Here is a 21,918-nt window from a genome sequence, read left to right as displayed (position 1 = left end):
CATATCACCAAATTATTGTTATCGCAATGTCCGCAAAAGCTTCCATCTGTAGAATATTGTAATGTCTTTCTTGTATCGTGTAGCCCTACTTTAAAGCTACTCACATATTCCGTCGAGTGGTGTACGAAATTGCACTTGAAATAAGATTCCACGTGTCGTAACCTGGACCTGAGGAGTAAACAGATCCAGGGAACCCGAAACAAGATCAATATTCTACTTTGTAACACATTTCTTTGTAGTGCAGCATGAAAACATCTCTCAAATCAGTTACAAAACGGCAAAAAAACAAAAACAGGATTTCAATGTCTGTAAACAAAAAAAACAAAACAATGGCCGCTCGATTCGTCCTCAAAGTTCGCTAAACTCTTGAAATGCGTTGCCGCCGCGGGGTCCCCTTTCGGTTATAGGTCCCCCGGTTTTTGGATGCAGGTCTTACACACTCGGACGGGATGGTCCCAGCCCCGCGAAGGCACGGCGCGCCTGTCCGTGGAGCAGGGGTCGCACACGCCCTGCCCACACGAGCGGCAGTGATGGATGGACAGTCGCGGCGTGAACTCCCGCTGGCAGACGCTGCACGAGTGGAGGTCCTGGTCCGGCACCCAGTACGCCGGGCGGGCCGCGTCTTTGACCAAACCTGAGAGGGAGAAAGGACAGACATACAGTGAATATGGACTGACTTTTCCGGCAAGTTTAGCTGTAGTTTAGGCCTTATGACACTTCGAAGCTTTCCAGGAAAAGTCTTATAAAGATTTGGAGCTTCAGAGCTGCTTCATTCTGTTTGAACACTGTGGATTTTACTATTGCAGCTTCTCATAAACACAACAAAAACGCCAACCAATGGAGGAGGTAAGCCCTTATCTTTGGTCCTCATAGCAGTGTGCTGACATTTATAATAATAATAATAATGCATCGGTTTTATATAGCGCTTTTCTGGACACTCAAAGACGCTTTACATTGCATTATTCATTTTTGGTGGCAAGCCACAGCTGCCCTGATGGACTAGACTGATGGAAGTGAGCCAACCAGTCTGTGCCATCGGCCCCTCTGACCACCACCAACCACTCACTCACTACATTCGCGAGGCTTCCTGGTGTTACCACACGGTCTCCCATCTAAGGCCCTTCCTGCTTAGCTCCCAAGGTCTGACGGGATGGGGCAGAGCAAAGGCAGTATGACCACATTGCTGTGATACCACCCCCTGGTGGCCAGGGGCGACTCCAAAAGACACTTGGTTAATCAGGATTCCAATAATGACTTTGCACCTTCCCTAGCACTGTTTAAAAGCCAGGCTCCAAAGATTTTCTTTTTCTACAAAATGCTATGACCCGTGTGACAGTGCTGGGCTGGGTAGCATACTTTTAATAATTTTGGCTTTTGTACAGCAGGAATAAAACGTTGAAGCCTAAAGTCTGTGTGGAGGCTCGTAGTCAGTCAGGAGCTGACAGCGGCATTCGAGCTCTTCCGGAGAGTGAAGTCATGTGACCTTAGTTCATATGTGCTGAGAGAGAAGATGCTGCACTTTGTGACAATTTTTGTTTCACACTGAAAGGCGTTGCAGAGATACAGTATTTATGTATTTATTTATTTATTAGTTTATGAGTTTATTGGTTGGACTGTTAGAGGATTAACAATGGTGTTTGAGAGGACAGATGAACAATAGGCAGCAGTCTGGATGTCTTGTAGAGGAGATGTTTATTTACCATCGGTGCGGGACCCGGAGACATGACCTCGAGACATTGCGCTTGTCCTGCCATTCAAGTCTGTCTATGCTTCTACAGAAAAGGGATAAATACCCTGAGTGGCTGAGAGTGAGTGTCTGAGCACCACAGTCAAGGCTATGACAGAGATAGTACGACTGTACAGCCTGACCCAGTGTGATAAATAGTGATTTAATGTTTTCCTCTAACAGGGACTGTGCATGTTAATGAACACACCACACCGGGTTGTAGCCATGGGCTAATTTGCATCCATTGTCCGACAGTCGCACTCTTAAACACACTCTCCTTCTGACCTATGTTTTTACATGTTTTTAACCATATAACAAAAAATCAGCATTTAGACAGTTACCACAGTTACCACAATAGAAATGTTGTGACACCGTGTGAACGTAAGAGTTGTTGTCGCTCACCTAGAGGTATATCAATAGCACCGACCACAGCGCCAAACGTGTTCTGGACGGCCTCTCCCACTTTCCGGGCGATCAGGGTCCCGCCCTCCTCCTCCAGCGCAGCGTCCAGCAGCTCTGAAGAGCAAATCGTAATGTAATAGTCATAATGATATATAATTATATAATGCATTAGCGACGGCACACACCGGTGGGGATGCCTCTGTTGGTGAAGCAGGCTTCACAGACTCGGACGGGGGCGAGGCCCCAGCCGCGCTCGGGCACCGGCCTGGACTGAGAGGAGCAGGGGTCGCAGAAGCCGTCCCCACACGAGCGGCAGTGGTGCTTCGTGTCGTTAGGCCCGAACTCCTGCTTACACTTGTGACAGTTCTACAGGAAAGACAGAACGGCAAAGTGGCAGAGTCATAGAATCATGTCAATCAAGTTTAACTTATTATTATATTATTATTAGAAGTCGACTGAAATGTGGCCGGTGTTTTGCCGGAGACAGTTATTTTTCTGTTTATAGCTCGGGAGTGCATCCCTATAACCACAATCTGGTTATTACTTCATCTGTACTCTGCAGTTGAAGTACTACACTTCAACTGCAGAGTACAGATAATGACTCAAGAACCCTCGTCTGGGATGGACAACTCCTGTACGACTAAGAGCCTCCACAGTCACGCTTAGCACTTGGTTAACTTGTTAACTCCCACCTGAACCGAGAGGATCTTTTTCCTCACGTCATCAGATTTTTTTTCCATCATTTTTTTGTTGGGCATTCAACAAATTTTTGTAACTTTGTAATTTTTTGATAATTTTGTCACATTTTTGTCACATTTTTGTCACATTTTTTTGTAATTTTTTGTCAAATTTGTGTAGGTTTTTTTGTCACATTTTTGTCATTTTCTTTTGTCATTTTTGTCACATTTTTTCGTCAATTTTTTGTTGCAATTTCGTCATTTTTTAGTCAATTTGTTTGTCAATTTCTTGTCACATTTTTGCCACTTTTTCATAAATTTTTCGTCACTTTTTTGTCAATGTTCTCTCACTTTTTTGTCACATTTCCATCATTGTTTTCGACTCAGTTTCGTTGCTATTTTCACAGCTTTTTTCCAGAAGCTTTTGGACTGGGGTAAAGCCAAACTGAAGAAAATGTGCTCAGTTCAGGTGGGAGTTAAGGGGTTAAACATGACAAAATTACGTTTATTTCTGATGTTAGGCTTCTGCTCCAGATCCCAGTTTGGGTCGTTTTGATGAAACACTGACCAGAATGAGGGAGTTGGGTTTCCAGTATCCCGGAGCGATCTGGTCCGTGAGCCACGCGGTCACAGCTTTGGCCGGAGTCACGCTGAGCTCGGACACAGACTGAGAGATGAACTTCACTCCGTCCAGAAGCCGCTGCGCCGCATTGTTATTGTCCTTCAGGAAACCGTCGCTCTGAGAAAACAAGGCAGAGTTTGGTCAAAATGAATGAATTACTTGGAATCAATCGGTTTATAATATGGTGCACAACACATTCAATTGCAGGTTTCGCCTTGAAATAGCCTCGATTTTCAGTGACATAATTTAAGCAATGGATAGAAGGGATTTTATAGTTTTTGAATAAGCTACTTTGTGGAAAGAAATCTGTAAAACTTCAAATTTTTCCTTGTTTTTTGCAGTTAAAGCTCAACAAATCAGGCTGGGAATTAGATAAGAAAAAATCCCTCAGAACAAACCTTCAAAATGTTGTCAAGTACAAGACTGTTAAGTGTGGATTCTGTAGGAGCGACTAAATTGGAGATGTTGTTAAAGAGTAGATTGAAAACTTCTCCTAGAAAGGAAATGACCATATTTGGATTACATCTCGGTCACAGCCTTTCATGCTACACGTGGATACCAAACAAAACATGTCAGAATTTGTGAATAAATAAGCGTGGGAAAGACGGGGGAGCACCGCCATGTAGGAGGGATTTCTTAACACATTGAGGCCGCGCTGTTTTGGGGATTTAGCTGTAGAGTGCCAACAATCCAGACCATTTTTCCTGATATTTGTAGCACTACAGTGTATTCTATGTTATAGCTATGGACACGTGCTACTCGTTTGAAAGGTGAGACTCTAAACTCTCTGTAGGTGAAAACAGTTTAATTGTACGTGCCTCGATTCCTGAGAAATCCAAAGTTAACAGAGGAATCACTGTTTATTTTCTAGAATCGGAGACATTATCTCCCTCATTTCACTCTCTTCACTGGGCTTTGGCTGAAAACAAGGAACATCGACTATTGAGAATGTCTGGGCGTGAGTTTCACGTAGTTTTAAGAGAATATAGAGCTGAAATATTGTGATAAAATAGGATGCGGCGGTGACCCGGCGCTCGCGTCTGACACAAGGTTTATTTTTAGATCAAACAAAACTGTTGGCTTGTTGACCTCATTAGCCTTCTGATAAAAAATAAAGAGCGATCTGAAGCACAAGGTGTGGAGATCGTTGTTCTGCAGGAGATCCCTCTGCTCTCGCTTTCTCTTTTCTATCTGAGCTGCTGCAGGACCGGTGGGCGGGGATTTGAAAACACACGATGAACCAACGAGGGGCGTGGTCATTTCTGCCGCGTTGTGATTAAATGCCCAGATCAAGTTGATGATCTTCATTTATTTCAGTTCTGTTCATCACAGAGCTCCCACAATCACACATAAGGTGTATTAGAGTGTCTAGTTAACAAACGCCAGAAAATAAGCATTACAACAAAAGGACAGTTCGGTCTACTTTTTACTCCAACATTAAAACCAAGATGTTAAGGGAGAAAACTAGTTAAAAATATTGACCACTGCATTAAAAAATCTATTTAGTAATGATAAATGCATTAAATAGGACCTGTATAAACCCTTTCATTCTCGCCTCACCCCGGGCCAGATGTGCTGAATCTCTGTCCGCACCACCGTCTCCACAGGGTCCTGGTTTCCGTACCAGTACTGCCTGCTCCTGTAGATCACGCCACAGTTCGGGCACTCGATCACATACCTGGATCACGAGACACGGAGAGGTCATTCATCCAACATGCATCGTTATGTTGCTGTATTTTACATATTTATTTATTGAAAAGCTCCTTGAGATGAATCCACACCCACAACGTTCACCTCCCCCAACAAAGCAAAGACAAAGGCCTGGAGGACGTTTATAGTCGTACAAACAAATATCAAAACCCTTATTCCTTCCAAAGTAGTTTCTGATCGCACAAAACAAAGAATAAAAACACCCTTATTTAAATGTGCCAAGACTTACCCAGACCAGGCGTAGATGGCCAGACCGAACCACGGCGAGTCGGAAGACGCTGTCGTCTTTGGAACGACGATCACCTCTTTACCTCCTTCATAACACGCCTGGAAACAAAATGAAGGTCCAAGGTTTAAGAGAAAGAAACTGTTTTCCACCTTCTCGTCACACAGTCAGGAGGACGGTTCCAGTGGCCTCTAAACCTCTGGGAATCTCTGTCCTGGATTAGCTTTGTTTAGTCCACGTCTAGTCCTCCTTTAGTCGTCCTTTAGTCGTCCTTAGGTCCTCCTTTAGTCCTCCTCAAGTCCTCCTCAAGACCTCCTCAAGTCCTCGTTGTCATCCTTAAGTCCTCCTTTAGTCGTCCTTTAGTCGTCCTTTAGTCGTCCTTTAGTCGTCCTTTAGTCGTCCTTTAGTCGTCCTTAGGTCCTCCTTTAGTCCGCCTCAAGTCCTCCTTTAGGCCTCCTTAAGTCCTCGTTTCGTCCTCCTTTAGTCCTCCTTAAGTCCTCCTCAAGTCCTCCCTTAGGTCCTCCTTTAGTCCTCCTTAAGTCCTCATTTCGTCCTCGTTTCGTCCTCCTTTAGTCCTCCATTAGGTCCTCCTTTAGTCCTCCTCTAGTCCTCCTTTAGTCCTCTTTTAGTCCTCCTCAAATCCTCCTTTAGTCCTCCTTAATTCCTCGTTTAGTCCTCATTTAGTCTTCCCTTAGGTCCTCCATTAGGTCCTCCTTTAGTCCTCTTTTAGTCCTCCTCAAGTCCTCCTTTAGTCCTCCTTTAGTCCTCCTCAAGTCCTCCTTAATTCCTTGTTTAGTCCTTGTTTAGTCCTCCTCTAGTCCTCCTCTAGTCCTCCTTTAGTCCTCTTTTAGTCCTCCTCAAGTCCTCCTTAATTCCTCGTTTAGTCCTCGTTTAGTCCTCCTTAAGTCCTCCTTTTGTCCACCTTAGGTCCTTGCTTAGTCCTCCTTTAGTCCTCCTATAGTCCTCCTTAATTCCTCAATTAGTCCTTGTTTAGTCCTCCTCTAGTCCTCCTTTGGTCTTCTTTTAGTCCTCCTCAAGTCCTCCTTTAGTCCTCCTCAAGTCCTCCTTTAGTCCTCCTCAAGTCCTCCTTAATTCCTCGCTTAGTCCTCCTTTAGTCCTCCTCAAGTCCTCCTATAGTCCTCCTTAATTCCTCGTTTAGTCCTCGTTTAGTCCTCCTTAAGTCCTCCTTTTGTCCACCTTAGGTCCTCGCTTAGTCCTCGTTTAGTCCTCCTTTAGTCCTCCTTTAGTCTCAGTTAGATCTCTGCAGGGGTGTGGTACAGACCTTGCAGGTGTAGATGCGATTGTCGTACTGGACCGAGTAGCGACATCGATGTTTGGCCTCGTGCTCGAGTCCCTCCTTCAAGTGATTCATGCTGCTCTTGCACCCGGACCTTTAACACAAACACACACAGGACGTCCGGTAGTAAGTTACACCAATATGACACTGGCGTTGGCAGAGACGCACCCGCAGCTGAGGCAGAGGCTGGAGCAGGTGAAGTACTCGTCAGGGAAGAAGCAGTTACTGTTCAGATGCTCGTCCTGGATCTCCCCACTGAAGCACTCACTCAGGGCCTGGCAAAAAAAGTACAAATATGACAAATATGTTAGCGTTCACCTTGTACAATCAGGCTTTTTACTCCTTCTTGAGTCACTACTTTTCACTCCGCACCTGCAGAGCCTTGTAGACGACGCTGGCGGACCGGGGCGAGCGCGTGGTGTTGTTGTCCAGCTGAAGCTCCAGGCTGCGCAGGAGCCCGCTGAAGTCCGTGGGCGGGTTGAAGGTCCGCGTGCCTCTGTACTGCACCGAGCTGAAGGCCTCGGGGAACACGCCCAGCCGCCGGAAACGCTCCTGCAGGAGGCGGTCGGCCGATTCTGACAGCTTATCTGCAGGGGAAACGAAGAAACGTGAGCGGACTTTAATCCTGGAGCATTTTGGGGATACATCTGGTACAGTCTATCTTCAGGATTTCTTCCCAGTAGGTGTCAGTAGTGAGCCCTGCACTGCCCCCGCTCCCTCACCTGATTTTGCCTCTCACTCCCTTTCACACACTGCCCTGATAGTGCATTCAATGGGAAATCTCTTCAACCTTGTGTGCTACATACATTTATCAACAGAATGAATAAGATATGTAGCAAAGTAAACATTTAAGAAAAATATGTTTTTTTAGGTTTATCAGTTCACTATCTTTTTTGAGGGTCGCTATGGGGAGCCTTTCTGAGTAGGTTTGTCTTCCCCTCTGGTTTTGTGAGTGCTGATTTGTTCAAATGTGAGTCATTTCCTAAAAAATAGAAATGAATGGTGTGGAGCTCGTCTTGGCTTCTGTGGGGAAAAGTTAACTCTATTTCGAAGATGGAGCATCGAGCTAGGCCATGTGGGAATGCAACACTAAGACGAATGCCTATCTTGGGTCATTATGGGACATTTTATTGGCTACCAAACAATATTGATAGTTAACGTGAAACAAAAAGGAAAGCCATGATATGGGCCATTTCAACCAGTGGAAAGATGATGATTTAAAGCATTTTTGTAGTCGCTGTGGAGCTTAAAGTCTATTTTTACAACCAGAACTGCCTACGGCGACAGACAGAAACGGAAAGAACTGAATGCTGCCAAAAGTGACGAGCAGTCCTTGTTCAAAGTTGGAGTAAAACATTTCTGAGCCTTGAAGGCGAGTCAGGCGACTGATGAAAGGGACATAGAATCCTTTTTGTGTCAATAAGGAGGTGGATAGTAAACATCTCTTTATAAATTGATAGATCCACCTACCCACATATTTGCCATTTAAATAGATTTTATTTGTTCCCATGTGATCCCATGTCCTGTCTCTCTACTCTCTCCCCTGCCCGCCATGGTCTGCTCCAGCCTACAGAGCAGCCTCTCTGAGCCTCTGTCTGTTCCCTCAGTTTCAAGATACTGACAACATAAATTTGTGCCAGAAATGTCACTTACAGTTTTTATACCAAAGCCTGTAAGCCTTACAGTTCACGGTTATGGCTCAATACACTTCAGTGTTCGCTGTCCAGTACCTGAACTCACTCACACATTTCAAAGGTGGTGTGGGTTGTTTAGGCTGAACTTTAGGAACCTGATTGACCAACACGTTCGCAGATACAATGGGCATTCTGGCAAAATGGAAGGGCTCTGGGCAACTTTAAGTTCATGAAATGCTCAAAATAAAGAATTATCGGCATGAGAAGATGGCAGTACAAAACATAACATAGCAACAATCTGATGATACTAGGGATGTCACGGTTACCGGTGTAGCGGTAAGCCCCGGTAAAATGTTGACAATAATAATTTAAAAATATTTTACCACGGTGGATTACCGCGCCCGCGGTTTAGGCAATGTGAGCCTCATGAGCCACCGTCTCATCTGCTGAAGTTGCCGCAGGCGCACTCTGTAGCTACAACCAAAACAAAACTTTCTCAAAGCTGGAATCATGTCCGAGACGACAGCGCGCAGGATCTATCAGCCTCAGAGACCGAGCCTGAAGTCTGGGCACATTTTGTGTATTTTAAGAAAGCCTAAGGACAGCTGACAGAAGACAGTTTTCCTGTTTGCGGAACGTGCCGGAAAAAGTGTCTCTAAAGCAGCAATACTTCAAACCTCTGACTCACCTGCATGACCGTCTCCCACAGCTCTATAGCAGTAAGCTAACGTTAGCGCTTTAGCTGAAATGCTGATGTGGGACTTTGGGTTGAGGGAGAATGTAACGAGTCGCCCATAGTGCGGCTGCAGCGCCACCGCCAGTATATAAGCCGTGTCCGGATACCTCCGTAAAATGGCACAATGCGTTACGGTGCTGCCAGTGGCAGATTGCAATAGATTCACTCTCACCGCAGTTTCATGAATTTAACAATGATCACTGTCTGATAGCATTTTCCCAAATCTACAAAGCGAAAGCTCACTGGAAGGACACTGATATAGACGGATTATCTAGTTCAAAAATATTCATCTTCTTTGTTTCTGGCGCTATAAATAGTACATGTAATACCTCGAAACGATCAACAACACGTCGTTATAGTTCCTTGACTTTGATGTGAAAAGTTGCACTTTTGATAAGGCTTTATCTGTATTTTTTTATTTATATAATAAACACTGTTAAACTTTTTAAAAACTATTTCAGTTTGTGTAGGACTATCAATGCTTTCTGAACATAATAACACACTTTAAAAAAATACCGCGATAACACCGAAAACCGTGATAATTTTGGTCACAATAACCGTGTGGTAAACTTTTCATACCATGACAGCCCTAGATGATACTAATGAACATCTGTATAGGGTTTTAACTCATGTGCAGAGTCCTTTTCTCGGCGCCTCGGTCTTTACCTGACCCCAGCAGTTTGGTGTGCACCGTCTCGTGGAAGATGATGACGGCGGGGCCCAGCGTGGACAGGGGCACGTCCAGGCCGCAGCGGGCCGTGGTGGCTTTGAGCTCCCGCGCGAAGTGCTTCAGATACGCCTCCGACGCGTCGCCCAGGAACTTGAACAGGTCGTCATGGAGACGGTCAGCGTGGGTCCGATAGATCACGATGTCGGAGATGGCCAGGACCTTGAGTAGCAGGCGGGTTCGCTGGCCCTGGTTCGCTCCTGGACACGGAGACGATGAAGATTAGCACATCATTTTCTACTTCCGGGACCGACAATGTAGCTTTACAGACAAGTATTTTGGATCTACTTTTTTTTCCTTAACCTCTTAACTCCCGCCTGAACCGAGAGGATCTTTTTCCTCACGTCATCAGATTTTTTTCCATCATTTTTTTGTTGAGTATACAACTCATTTTTGTAACATTTTTGTCATTTTTTGGTCATTTTTTGTCACTTTTTTTTTTTCTTTTTTTTGTCACATTTTTGACATTTTTGTCCAATTTTTATCACATATTTCAACATCTTTTTAGTCACATTTTGTCACATTTTTGTCATTTTTTTGTCATTTTTTTTGTCATTTTTTTGTCATTTTTTTGTCATTTTTTTGTCATTTTTTGTAATTTTTTTTGTCAATCTTTCGTCACTTTTTTGTCAATGTTTTCTTACTTTTTTGTCACATTTCCATCATTGTTTTCGTCTCAGTTTTGTTGCTATTTTCACAGCTTTTTTCCAGAAGCTTTTGGACTGGGGTAAAGCCAAACTGGAGAAAATGTGCTCGGTTCAGGTGGGAGTTAAGGGGTTAAACACAGCTCATATATCTATTCGAGCGTGAAAAATACTGTAAAGGTCTGTACCAGCTCCGAGCAGTCCCTCTGTGTCGATGACCACGACGTTGTGCGCCGGGTCCATGGCGGCCCACACGCCCACGGTGCACGAGTCCTGCGTCGGGGACGTCTTGAAAACCTCACGTCCGAGGAAAAACGTGTGGTTCAGCGTGTGGGACTTCCCTTCGCCCGTGTTCCCGAATATAGACACCACTTTGAGGAGCTCGTCCGCTCCGCAGCCCAGTCTCCCGACGAAATCGTCCTCGTCCCTCACCTGCAAAACACATGACAAGAAAAACAACCTATTCTGTGAAATATTATGGTAAGAGAAAGATCAAACTGATTCTGGTTATACAACACATAAGGTAAAATGTGTGAACTTGTTACACTTACATGCATCTCCTCCTTTTCGTCCACTAACAGGAAGCTGGAGACCTTTTCCAGAGCAGCTTTCAAGACCTCGGCCTCCGTCTCCCCAGTGCCGTCATCTTGGGGAGTCTTAGCGGGAGGATACGGCGTGAGGGGGTGCTTTTTCTTACTCATCCCGCTGTGGGTCCTCTTCTGGCAGTCCAGGCACAGGTTGATCTTGCACCCCTGACAATACAAGGTATGTCAAGAGTCATTTAGAAGACTTTAGAAACGGCAAAGTAGAGCAGCACGAATGGGACGAAATAAGTGCAATTGTGAATAGATGTGAAATTCAGCGCACGCTTTAAAAATGTTCAAAATATGTCAAAATATTACAAGAATCTTCAGCTCTAAACTATTGGGTTAGCAGTTTTTACACAAGGTCATTCATGAAAGATCCAGTAGCCAAACAGTTTTAGTGTTTCAATTAATTGTGCAGCTGGACTGCAGTGGCCAATGAGCCCGATGACTCAGGGAAGAAGAAATCCATTGATAGAATAACTATATTATACTACGAAGCTGGATGAACATGTCCTGGATTAGTTCCTCTGATCCGGGTCGACAAACCCAGATCAGTCAGTTGAGTTAACCCTGAGTTTCTCTGAGGATTTGTGAAACATGAGCGTGTTCATGTGAAACAGGACGTGTCAGCACCAAGCGGCCAATCACAGCAGAGGAAAAAGCATGTGAATGCTTTGGAATTTCTCACATTTCTGCCTAAATTGGTCATAAAATGTGGTCTGATCTTCATCAAAATCATAAGAATGAATAAACAGTGTCTGCTTAAACTAATACCACCCAAACATTTACATTTGATTGGTCCTAATATGTAAACATTCACAGGACAAGGAGGAAAAAGTAACTGAACCCAGGAATCTCGCTGAAATGCAGCAGTTTTGTAAAGAGGAATGGTCCAAGATTCATCCTGATCGTTGTGAGCGTCTAATCGACAACTACACAAAAGCAGCATTTGCTGCAAAAGAAGGATCAGCAGCTATTTAATACAAGGGTTCACTTATTTATTCCATGCTGTTGTAAATGTTTCAGGTTAATTTTTCCATTGATGATATCACATTGTCCAGGCCCTGAGGAAACAGCCCCACAACTTGATTCTCCCTGCACCATACTTCACAGTGAGGAGAGGGTTGTGTCCTTGGGCAAGACACTTCACCCAATGCCTCTGTGTGAGTGGTTGGTGGTGGTCGGAGGGACCGTTGGCGCAGATGTGAGCAGCCTCGCTTCTGTCAGTCTGCCCCAGGGGAAACTGTGGCTACAAATGTAGCTTATAATGAATAAAAGATCCACACAACTTTGTTTCGAAACGTCACTACTCGGTGAGCATTAAAAAAGCTTGGGAGCTACAAAGTTGTGCGGATCTTTTATTCTTTTATTATTTCTCATTCCTTGATCCTGCACACTTACTTAGACCTGTGGATGTGCGTGTCTTTACCTACAAATGTAGCTTACCACCATCAGCATGGAGTGAATGAAACCCCCTCCCTTTCATGTGTGAAGCGCTTTGGGTGTGGCTTGTGTCATATGAAAAGCGCTATACAAATAAGATTACCTTCCCTTCCCTTGGTTTGTGAAAAAGCACTTGGACAGATGAACCCAAAGTTTTTATTGTATTTTAATTCCATCTCTCGCCGCTGCTCAAGCTGCTTCCTCTTCACTCCCTTCGTTCACCAGAGTTTGGGCGACAATGAGATATTCTCTGCCAGAAAGTTATCCAGCTTTGTAGAACCGCAAACCCGGGACTTATCCTGAACTTACCCCGCTAACCCTCTAATCCTACTTCGTAGTTTACCCCTCTGGTCATTCAGGATGTTCAGCTGATCTCATTCTTTGGGCACATAGTGTTGCTGAACCTAGACCTGACAAACTGCAGCAAAACCCAGATCTCAACAGTTCGATAAATCCAGGTAAAGGACACTTTTGGTCAGTCAGTGTAAGACAGTGTTATTTGATCTTACCTGGCACCTGACCACAGCCCGCAGCCTCCCTCCGTTCACAGACCCGCTGCCGTCCCCTTTGCAGGAGTCGCAGTAAGGCACGTGTCCCGGGGCGATTCGGACGCGGTCGTGGTTTCTCATGCGCTCCTGGCGATGGAGCTCCAGTTCACAGCGGGTGCACTGCAGGCTGCCACACTCGTCACACTCAAAGGCCGCCTCGTCCGACCCCCCGCAGGCGTAACTCTCCTGGCAAACTAAAATCGTGTTCATGCCCTTATCTGTGACTGAACTTTGTCCGCTCATTGTTGTTCAACTGGGACTGTCGTCTTGAGTGGGGGCTGACAACTGACATGAACTTTCTGTGCTCCTTTGGTGATCCCTGTGGCTATAACTGTTCAAAAGCAACAGGACATTTAGGATTGTTACAATATATGATTGAAAAACAAGCCAATGCAATGTCACAATTACTTCTGACTACTGTAAATGTATTGTCACTTTGTCACTTTGTAATAACTTTAGACTGCAATTGTGGACTAAATACTTTTTCAAGATAACATTGGAAGACTATGTATTAAGAAACAACCATAAAATAGCTTATTAATAGTTATTTTCAGTCACTTTAGCGTCACAGATCATCAAAAACTTCAATCACAGTAAATTGGTAGATACAAGAGGGGAAATCTGGCTTAATAACTTGCCAAAACAGCTATAACAGTAAAAAACAAGGAGTAAAAATAAACCTTATGTTCAAGTTGTTCATATACAGTATTCTGAAATTATACTTAAATACGAGCCAATGATGTCAAGTTATTGCATCAACTTGAACATACTAGTAGCAAAAACAGCTGGCCAAGCACAACTTGCTAAGCTAAAATTAGCCCCTCAACCCTTTGTCAGAACTGATCAAAATTCTGACTTGTTTTGCGATGACAACTCGTGTAAACAACACTAAATGTTTCTGACAGCGCAACCCTTTCATGAACCGAGACGATTTCACTTCTCTTACGATGAACAAGGTTAATTTGAGTCGACTGCAGTGTCAAAACAACAACAGAGCGACGGGACAGCGGCTGCTAGCTTACAGATGGATCAAACTCTGCCACGACAGCGGATAAAATAGGCCGAAAAAACCTCAGTCCTGCGACGCGCCGCCTCGGAGAAACTGTCCGAGGGGAGAACAAAGTTGGCTGGCGTGTCTTTTTTTGTTTTGGAGCCCTGGGATTTGTTGTTTGTTGTCGCTTTTACGCCAGCTGATCAGCTTGTTTTTAAGCAGAGTTCAAAAGTCTTGCCGCGCGGTGCATTATGGGAGATTGAGTCTTTCTGCGCTCTGCTGCCAGCGCTACCGTCGAGTACCGAACACTATTTCTTGCTTTTTCGTTTAAAAAAAAAAATACCACTATTATTTTAGACGCGTTTACGGCTATGATGCGTTTTAGTAATAATTTATAACAACTTCTTGCTGTTTAAATATTAACTATAAACAAAGATTTCCCAGAAAGCCTTTCGTCTTCACGCCGCGAAAGGGTTAGCTTGAATTACAAACTGGCGTATCTAGATACTTACGACCAAAACGATTATAGAAAACGTAAACGTGTATCCTTTTACACATGGAACACAGTGAGTAACATCCTTTAATTACATTCTTGTGATGTAAATTATTTTAAAATGTAAACATTGTCGTAATGCGTTATGTTTTTATGTGTATCTGTCTGTATGGGACGCGCCTGTGTAGGAAACGAGAGCACACAACAGGTCATTTAGTTGTGGGTAAAATGAATGTCACTTGCTTCAACTTTTGCTCATAACTTATTTAAACCAGACTGGATTGCTTTAACATGTTAGATCTTGTTAATTTGTGATGAAAATTGACGAGCTACATTCAATAATCCTGAGCTAGCCACTTTTCAAGACTGTTAGCTTGGTGCTACTGCTAACAAACCAGTGTAGCTCACTCGTGCAAAGAATCGTCCAAACATTTTCGTTTATACTCGTTGCTGCGATGGAAGAAGAAGCCTTTACCGACATAGATGGCAAAGCTATTTCCCTGGACTGTCAGGATCACTCCAGTTTTTGCAAGGAGTTCATCGTGAGCGTCCCTAAAGTGTCGTTTTGGAAAGTGATGAGCTACACCTGCTCCGTGTGGCTCATCGCATACGGGATTTTCTTCTTCACTGAGGTTAGTTAATGATAACACAGTCACATCATTGCTATTAAAAAGTATATGTGTCATAGGTTATTCCAGTGGCTTGAAATCTCCATGAATCACTGCTGGACAAATGCACAAGTCTTACAAAAAAGTTCACTTCACAAAAGATAGCATGATTTTAGATAGGCATATGATATTATGTTCTGTTCAGTGACCATATGATAAGTTTGACTACCCACTAACTCTGTGCTTTGTCCATGTGGAGAACAAACATGAGGTGGAAGACCTTGATTAAATATGATTTAAGATTAATTACAGAGAGGATTATTTGACTAAATCTGACTAAAATTGAATGATATTTTCGCCAAAAGACGAAAACAGAAATTCTAATATTTTATCGAAATAAGCACTAACACAAAGATGGTACAATTTCAAAATAATCAATGGTGTTCTATTTATATCCGTTTACTTGCAGAACACAGCCGTCCTCTCGATGGCGATCCTGGTCACGCTGCTGGGGATGATTCTTCACATCCACTTTGTGAAGGTGGATCACGAGTCTCTGCTGGTCGTCGGCTCTTTGGGCATTCAGGTCTCCTACAGCTACGCCTCGGGCCGAGAAACCACCACTTTCATCGAGATGAGCAAAATCAAGGACATCGTTATCAATGAAGCCATTTATATGGTATGTTCTACTGTCTTTTTGTTTCTGCTACAGTATTTTTGCTTTTCTTACTTACAGTTCAGGGCTTCCTCCGAACATTTAGATATAGTGAACCATTTGTTAAAGAGGGGGTATTATGCTTTTTCAATCACATAGCACCAGTCTATAGCACACTACAATGATGACCAAACCTTCTGTTGGTCTGTAAATGCAGTAAATTAGAATAACTGCCTTGTATAAAATTGCTCTCTCAAAATGGCTGTAGCAAATGTCTTAAAATAGGCCTCTGTCTCTTTAAGAACCTCTGACCCTTTCCGACACGCCCCCTCCACACGCTGTCTGTGGCATCAGTGGGGAGGGGGTTCTGCTGAGGAGCAGTGGTTGGTTACTCGGCTGGTGACGAAAGCTCGGGGGCGTCTCCAGGAGGTGGGGGTGTTCCTAGGAGGACTCAGGCAAACCTATCCCTAAAATGGCCGCCATCAGAGTTTTTACAGATTACTCAAAAATACGTGAATGTGCCAAGGCAACACTTCAGGCATGTTTTTAATGCGGGAATGACATAATAACATGATGTTAAGCTTGAAAATGTCGATTTTGCATAAAACCCCCCCTTTAAGGATATTGCTGTAAAGCATAGGACATGAACTAACCATTAATTACTCTACTCTTTTCATTTGTAGCATCGCATCATCTACTATCTGTGCGTGTTACTGAAAGATCCGTCAGACCCCAGTGCAGTGTCGAGCGTCGTGCCGTTGTTCCAGGTACGGAAAGTTATTTTTACGGTATCGCCTTTATCCAGTGACTGAAATTAATTGGGGTTTTCTTTTCCTCAGAGTTCAAAGCCCAGGCTGAACTGTTTGGTGAAGGTTTACAAAAGCTGTCAGGAGATCCTTTCCAAATGTTCATGACTGCAATGATTTCTACAATTCAACCTATGCAACATTCTCCAGTGAATTCTAGTGCCTCCTTATATAACAGAGATTTTCTGTGATGTTAATGTTTCAGTGCCATTCACCTGCAATGATCCTATTTATTGAAGTCTTTATTATCCCTGTAGGGAATCTAGTTTTTGTTCCATTTTATTTATTAGTCATAGCACTAATTTCATTCTCATCATTGAAATGCCCCTTTTAAAACGGATATATATTTAATAAACAAGTTTTGTCACAAATGTGCTGCTGTATTGCTTCTTCACCAGTAGAGGGCAGCGTACACTTAAGAGCGTCAATAGGGTGGGATTAGTGACTTGAAAAACCATGAACATTATTCTGAACTGGCAGATCAGAGAGTGGAAAGAAGCCATAAATCATGAACAGAAGTGATCGCAGATAAATAACCAAGTCCGCGTTGAGTGTGGTCTCTTTAAGTGCTTTATTTTGAAGCAACATCAAATTGGAGTGAAGCAGTACTGTTACCCTCGAATGTGGTATTGTATAAAAGCAAGTAATTCAATTGCAGAGTTTGCAGTAAAATAATCAAAATGCAGATGTTTTGAAGTTTAGCGAGTCAGAATATACACATAAACGTATGAGCCTCTGACAGTTTACCAACATCAGATAATAGAAACACAGACTATTTAGATCAAGTGTTTACAGATCAGTTAAAGCAAGTGCAGCCTGTTTGTTTAGCTCCAGTAAAGACTTTGCCTTTAATGTCACAGTCGAGCGCTGCCCAGTTCAGCACGTTTCCCGGAGTGAAGCTCTGGCCCTTCATGAACTTCTGGATCTCACAGGGCGAGAGCACATAGTCCCACATGTGCACGTCGGTCATCATCCCCACGAAGGACTGATTGGCATCGAAGCCGCCGCCTTGATTGTCCTGGTCCTGTGAACCCAACAAATACAGGGTTAAGACACATCAATACTAGGAGGTGCTATGGTGGTGCCATATAAAGGGAGAGCCTCTCCTGTCTCCTGACCGCTTTACTGTGATGGATTTTAGCTTTTCTATGGAACTAATGAATTTGAATTTAAGATAGAGTAATGGACTGTTTAGATTTTGGCTCTGTATCTATTTTTTTTTTGAATGAAAGAAAGAACAATGAAAGAGGAAGCTGCAAAATGAAAATGTTTGTTGTGGTACATTCTCATCCCTAACTTTCCTAAAGGGCCTATTTCACTGGCCTGGAGACTAGTTGGAGACTAAGTCGCCGTTGGAGATGTCTTCGAGATGCCCCCTTGAAGGCAAGTCACAAGGTGGTCTCTGGGAAAACAAGTAGGATCAATTTAAGCGGTGTCTGCATGGTCTCCGAGAGGTCTATGTGGTCTCAAGTAGTTGTGTCGTGAATACTAGTTGTTGTCCTCAACCTGTGAGAGATTTCTGTGACGTCTCTGTAGTGTCTCTGAGATGTGTCAGACACCAAGGAGATCGCAAAGAAGAAATAGGGTTTGCAACGTTGCCACAGATGCTTGAGACTGCATTGACCTCTGAGGGACCATGCAGAGACACTGCTGAAATCTAACCTTTTCGTTCTCACAGAGTCTACCTGGAGACTTGCCTTATTGCCAAGGGACGTAATCGGAGAAATCTCCGTGACAATCGGCAACTCGAGTCTCCAACTATTCTCCTTTGTATGCGCGCAACCAACCCGAGTTGCAGCGATGTCTCTGCTACTCTTTGGTGAGATATGCCCTTAAAGGGAAGTGAGTGGGTCCAACATACAACATCAAACCACAGTTCTCCTCATACCTGTCCCAAAGTGACGATGGGCTTCCCAGTGATCGGTTTGTCAGTGCTGTATTTTATGATCAGCGGCTCCCCGTCCAGCCACATCTGGGTCAGTCCTGTGGCCGAGTCCCATGTCGAGCAAATGGAGTGCCATTTGTTGGGGGAATAGTCAATGCCATGAAAAGAAACCTTGTTATTCAGGACATTGGTTGAAAGACTACCATCCTTGTTCCACCAAGTGAGGAAGCCGTTGCCCATTTTAGCACCTGGCGTGGCCAGTGAGAAAAGGCCATGGTCACGTTTGAGGTCAGTGCAAGTCCTGTAACAAAGTGTAACAGTAGATTTGTGTGTTATTCATTTGATGTGCTTTGTCTATTAATTATTTTTGTCTGATTATTATTTAGAGAGAGAGAGAGAGAGAGGCAATATTTTCCTATTGGCTTTGTACATAAAGACAGCGGTACTACTAAGACTGACTAGATCATAGAATTGAATTGCTTTAAATTTGTAGAATACAAAATGTCAAGTGCCTTAACATATTGAAGTACAAATTAATTACTGCTGACTTGCGAGCTGTAGTCGACAACATTCACTTCGTGTGTTCCTTTTTTCTTTTCACTTTCTTTCACCAGCAGATAAAGCCTGTAGGTGTAAAGATTGTGAATAACTGAAAACACACCTGTGGCAGACTGTTACAGCAGTGAAGTCGTCCTGTTTCGGGGTCATCTTCACGTGAGCTGTCGCAGTTTGTTCCGGGAAAATGAACATTTTTCCCGTCATATCTAAAAAATACATAACAATAAGAAAAGATTAATACAGAAATAGTCATTCTATTTTGTATCAAGGCATGCCTCTTTTTCAGTAAACCCATACTTTGATTCCAATTCATCTACAAGGAAATTTTCATTAATTGAACTAATTCTTGCTGACCTTTTACCGAGGACATCTTCACGACGCGAGGAAACTCAAGAACTGCATTTGTTTCAACACAAAAAGGGGAAAAAACAGACACTTGTCACAGCATTGTTAAACTTAAATATCATTAAACAGATTCAACAAATTAAATTGATAAAGAAATACCTTGTGAACTTTGTGACTCTGAAAAAGTAAACATACTTTTTGTTACTAGCAACCATTCAAACGCATGAGTAACAATAATGTCATGTAAAGTTCTTACCTGTGTCCTCCTGGCTCAGTGTCCCTGAATAATGTAACTGTCAATGCTGTGAGCTTTATATACGCGCTTTTCACTGCAATGAGCCAAGTACAACATGTCTTTGCTGAACATCCCATCACTCAATCTGCTGCGGTTTTAATTATATGCTTAGTTATTGCCAAAAAGATACGATCTAGAGATATTATATATACTGGTTTTTAATGTGATGCAGCCTGTATACAGTACCTCTCTGTGTGTGCAGGCCTGATCACTGAACTAAGGCTTCACATGGTTTGAGAATTGAACCACAGAACTTCTAGCTCTGGGGCCTAAAGCGCTGCTAACCATTGGCCAACCAATAAGAGATATAAATGTCTGCAATATATTAATATTAATGACATACTTTAAGTAAGTCAGTAAGGGCTTGTGCAACACACTTGTGTTGGGTGTTGTGTCAGTCCTGAGCCGCCATTATGGGCCAATCTGACCTGCATGTTTTTGGAGATCGGAGAAACAGGAGCACAGCCTTCAGTCTCATTCTGGGTTTGTCCCTGTTTCAGAGCGTGGTGTCCTGCACTGGTCAGCTCCTCCTCCTCCTTTCTCCTGTGCAGCTCCCTCCGCTCCACAACAAAGGAGAAGATTAACTGCTAAGCTCTTCCCAGAAGATGGTGAAAGACTGTTGTGGGGCGGAGGAAGCTGCGCAGGAGGAAGAGGGAGGTGGGGCTGAACAGTGCAGGACACCACGCTCTGAAACTGGAACAAACCATGAGGCGCTGCACCATTTCAGAGGATCAGAGGAGACTGAAGACAGCCAGGTTTCTTCCAGGTGCTACGGTTTCCCCGACCTGCCAAAACATGCTGGTGCGGTTGGCCCACCGCGGTGGCTCAGTCGCAGCAGCTCAGGACTAACACCTGAACACAATATATATATATCACTATATCACTTCCTGTCAGTGTCCAATAAGGAAGTGCAATAAACATCACAATAAATGTCAAACTAAACATGTCATACATTTCTTACTTTTTTCTAAAAACTAGGCTGTTTCATAAATGTAAAAGCCAAACTGCTTGGCAAATCCAGACAGTGGTTTTCATGTTTAATCTATTTATACAAAAGATTCAGGTGCAGTAACTAATAAGTAAATTATGAAGAAGCGGCAATATGTTGGAGCCTGCCCTTTTACATTGCAGAAGAGTGTGGTTGCAACTCTGAAGTTAAGTGTGAAAGTCAAATTCAAAACAGTGTCCTCACTGTACTTCAAACCCGTAGCTGTGGGAACTTGCATTTGGTGAGTTGGTGCAGAGTTTCTTTTGGCTTGAAATTGTTGCCTTCCACACAGACCAGCCTGAGCATGTCAGGGATCATTGTCACGTCACTCTAAAGCAGAGATAGGCAACCTCAGGCCCGGGGGGTCAAATCCGGATCTCCAGCACAGAACCTCTGGCCCCCAAGATGATTTTGAGAAATAATATTGTGCAAATAAGAGATCAAATACCTGTTAAAGTAGTCTAAAAATGCAAGAAATACTGTCAGTATTATAAAAATGCTAGAACATCCCGCTTGGTCATTTATAATGTTAAACAGTGATTCTCTACCGGTGGGTCGGGACCCAAAAGTGGTCACGGAACCATTTTCAGTGGGTCTCGAGTCTATAGGGAACTTTTATTCAATATTTTCCATCTGAAACTGCATGGAAACGCTAACTGTGTCTATTAAAATTAATGTTGTTTTGATCATAATTTCAGTCTTAATGGGATATCTACTGCTTGTTCAACAAAAACTTGTGTGGAAAAGACAATATTATACGATATATGACAAATTACAGCTTTATTTGAGTCCTCGACTTGTCTTCCGAGAGTATTGGTGGGTCCCAAAGCCCTGCCACTTGGGAACCATGTAAAACATTGGCATTTGCAAACAGGGCGATGTCAAGTGTGAGACACTTATAACTGCAAATAATAAGTTACTTTATTTTCTTTTTCGGTAGCCTATACATTTGCATTTGATTCTATCTGCAAATACCATGCAACAGTAATATAAATATTAACTATGGCAAAAGCCGAGTTTTTGTAGAACAAAATCAACTATTGCAGCAATATAGTGCAAAATGTGAACAACACCTGTATCTACAGGATTTTAGAGGCAGTTGTGGTGAACAGGTCTGGGCTTGTTCTACACCTTAGGACATGTTGCAACGTGTAGGGGGAGGAAAATACTCTGTATAGTAAATGTGATATTAGATCATTTTGAAAATGTCAGTTCAGCATAAATGATTTAACCAGTACATTTTTAACATGTCAACAACCTTTGCAATAAAGTTGGTGTTACAACGGTCTGTGATAAACACCAAGACACCACAAGT

General features: G+C 43.3%; 3 protein-coding genes across 3 annotated transcripts; 1 reads left to right on the top strand and 2 right to left on the bottom strand.

Annotated features, from left to right (window-relative positions):
- Window positions 1-212: 212 nt before the first annotated feature.
- On the bottom strand, window positions 213-13,401 carry zfyve1 (zinc finger, FYVE domain containing 1). The gene is made up of 13 exons (XM_079572705.1): window positions 12,941-13,401; window positions 10,953-11,153; window positions 10,590-10,833; window positions 9,697-9,957; window positions 7,033-7,247; window positions 6,829-6,935; window positions 6,646-6,754; window positions 5,367-5,464; window positions 4,988-5,105; window positions 3,374-3,544; window positions 2,314-2,494; window positions 2,129-2,242; window positions 213-634 (listed from the first exon to the last, which is right to left on the bottom strand). Exons 1-13 carry the CDS (start codon window positions 13,220-13,222, stop codon window positions 402-404), a joined length of 2,334 nt encoding a protein of 777 aa, XP_079428831.1. The 5' UTR covers window positions 13,223-13,401; the 3' UTR covers window positions 213-401.
- A 1,270-nt stretch (window positions 13,402-14,671) lies between these two features.
- Window positions 14,672-16,698, top strand: pigh (phosphatidylinositol glycan anchor biosynthesis, class H). Its single transcript, XM_079571677.1, has 4 exons — window positions 14,672-15,095; window positions 15,541-15,750; window positions 16,410-16,493; window positions 16,566-16,698. Exons 1-4 carry the CDS (start codon window positions 14,919-14,921, stop codon window positions 16,638-16,640), a joined length of 546 nt encoding a protein of 181 aa, XP_079427803.1. The 5' UTR covers window positions 14,672-14,918; the 3' UTR covers window positions 16,641-16,698.
- A 448-nt stretch (window positions 16,699-17,146) lies between these two features.
- Window positions 17,147-18,657, bottom strand: LOC306975075 (C-reactive protein-like; the record flags this gene model as incomplete). The annotated part of the gene is made up of 2 exons (XM_079572495.1): window positions 17,147-17,556; window positions 18,421-18,657. The coding sequence occupies 2 exons, from the start codon at window positions 18,655-18,657 to the stop codon at window positions 17,329-17,331; spliced, it is 465 nt and encodes a 154-aa protein (XP_079428621.1). The 3' UTR covers window positions 17,147-17,328.
- Window positions 18,658-21,918: the final 3,261 nt, after the last annotated feature.

Source organism: Gobius niger, assembly GCF_951799975.1.
Source record: "Gobius niger genome assembly, chromosome: 15".
In the NCBI taxonomy this organism is placed as follows: Eukaryota; Metazoa; Chordata; class Actinopteri; order Gobiiformes; family Gobiidae; genus Gobius; species Gobius niger.
The sequence above is the reverse complement of the archived record's forward strand: the minus strand, read 5'-3'. Positions and strand labels throughout refer to the sequence as shown.

Excerpts from the sequence above, each read along its gene's own strand:
- zfyve1 (XM_079572705.1), bottom strand. The coding sequence starts at position 13,222 with ATGAGCGGACAAAGTTCAGTCACAGATAAGGGCATGAACACGATTTTA. Across the intron at positions 5,465-6,645 it reads ATCGCATCTACACCTGCAAG|GCGTGTTATGAAGGAGGTAA; the intron begins GTCTGTACCACA and ends TTTTGTTTCCAG. Across the intron at positions 5,106-5,366 it reads GCCATCTACGCCTGGTCTGG|GTATGTGATCGAGTGCCCGA; the intron begins GTAAGTCTTGGC and ends CTCGTGATCCAG.
- pigh (XM_079571677.1), top strand. The coding sequence starts at position 14,919 with ATGGAAGAAGAAGCCTTTACCGACATAGATGGCAAAGCTATTTCCCTG. Across the intron at positions 15,751-16,409 it reads TCAATGAAGCCATTTATATG|CATCGCATCATCTACTATCT; the intron begins GTATGTTCTACT and ends TTTCATTTGTAG. Across the intron at positions 16,494-16,565 it reads GCGTCGTGCCGTTGTTCCAG|AGTTCAAAGCCCAGGCTGAA; the intron begins GTACGGAAAGTT and ends TCTTTTCCTCAG.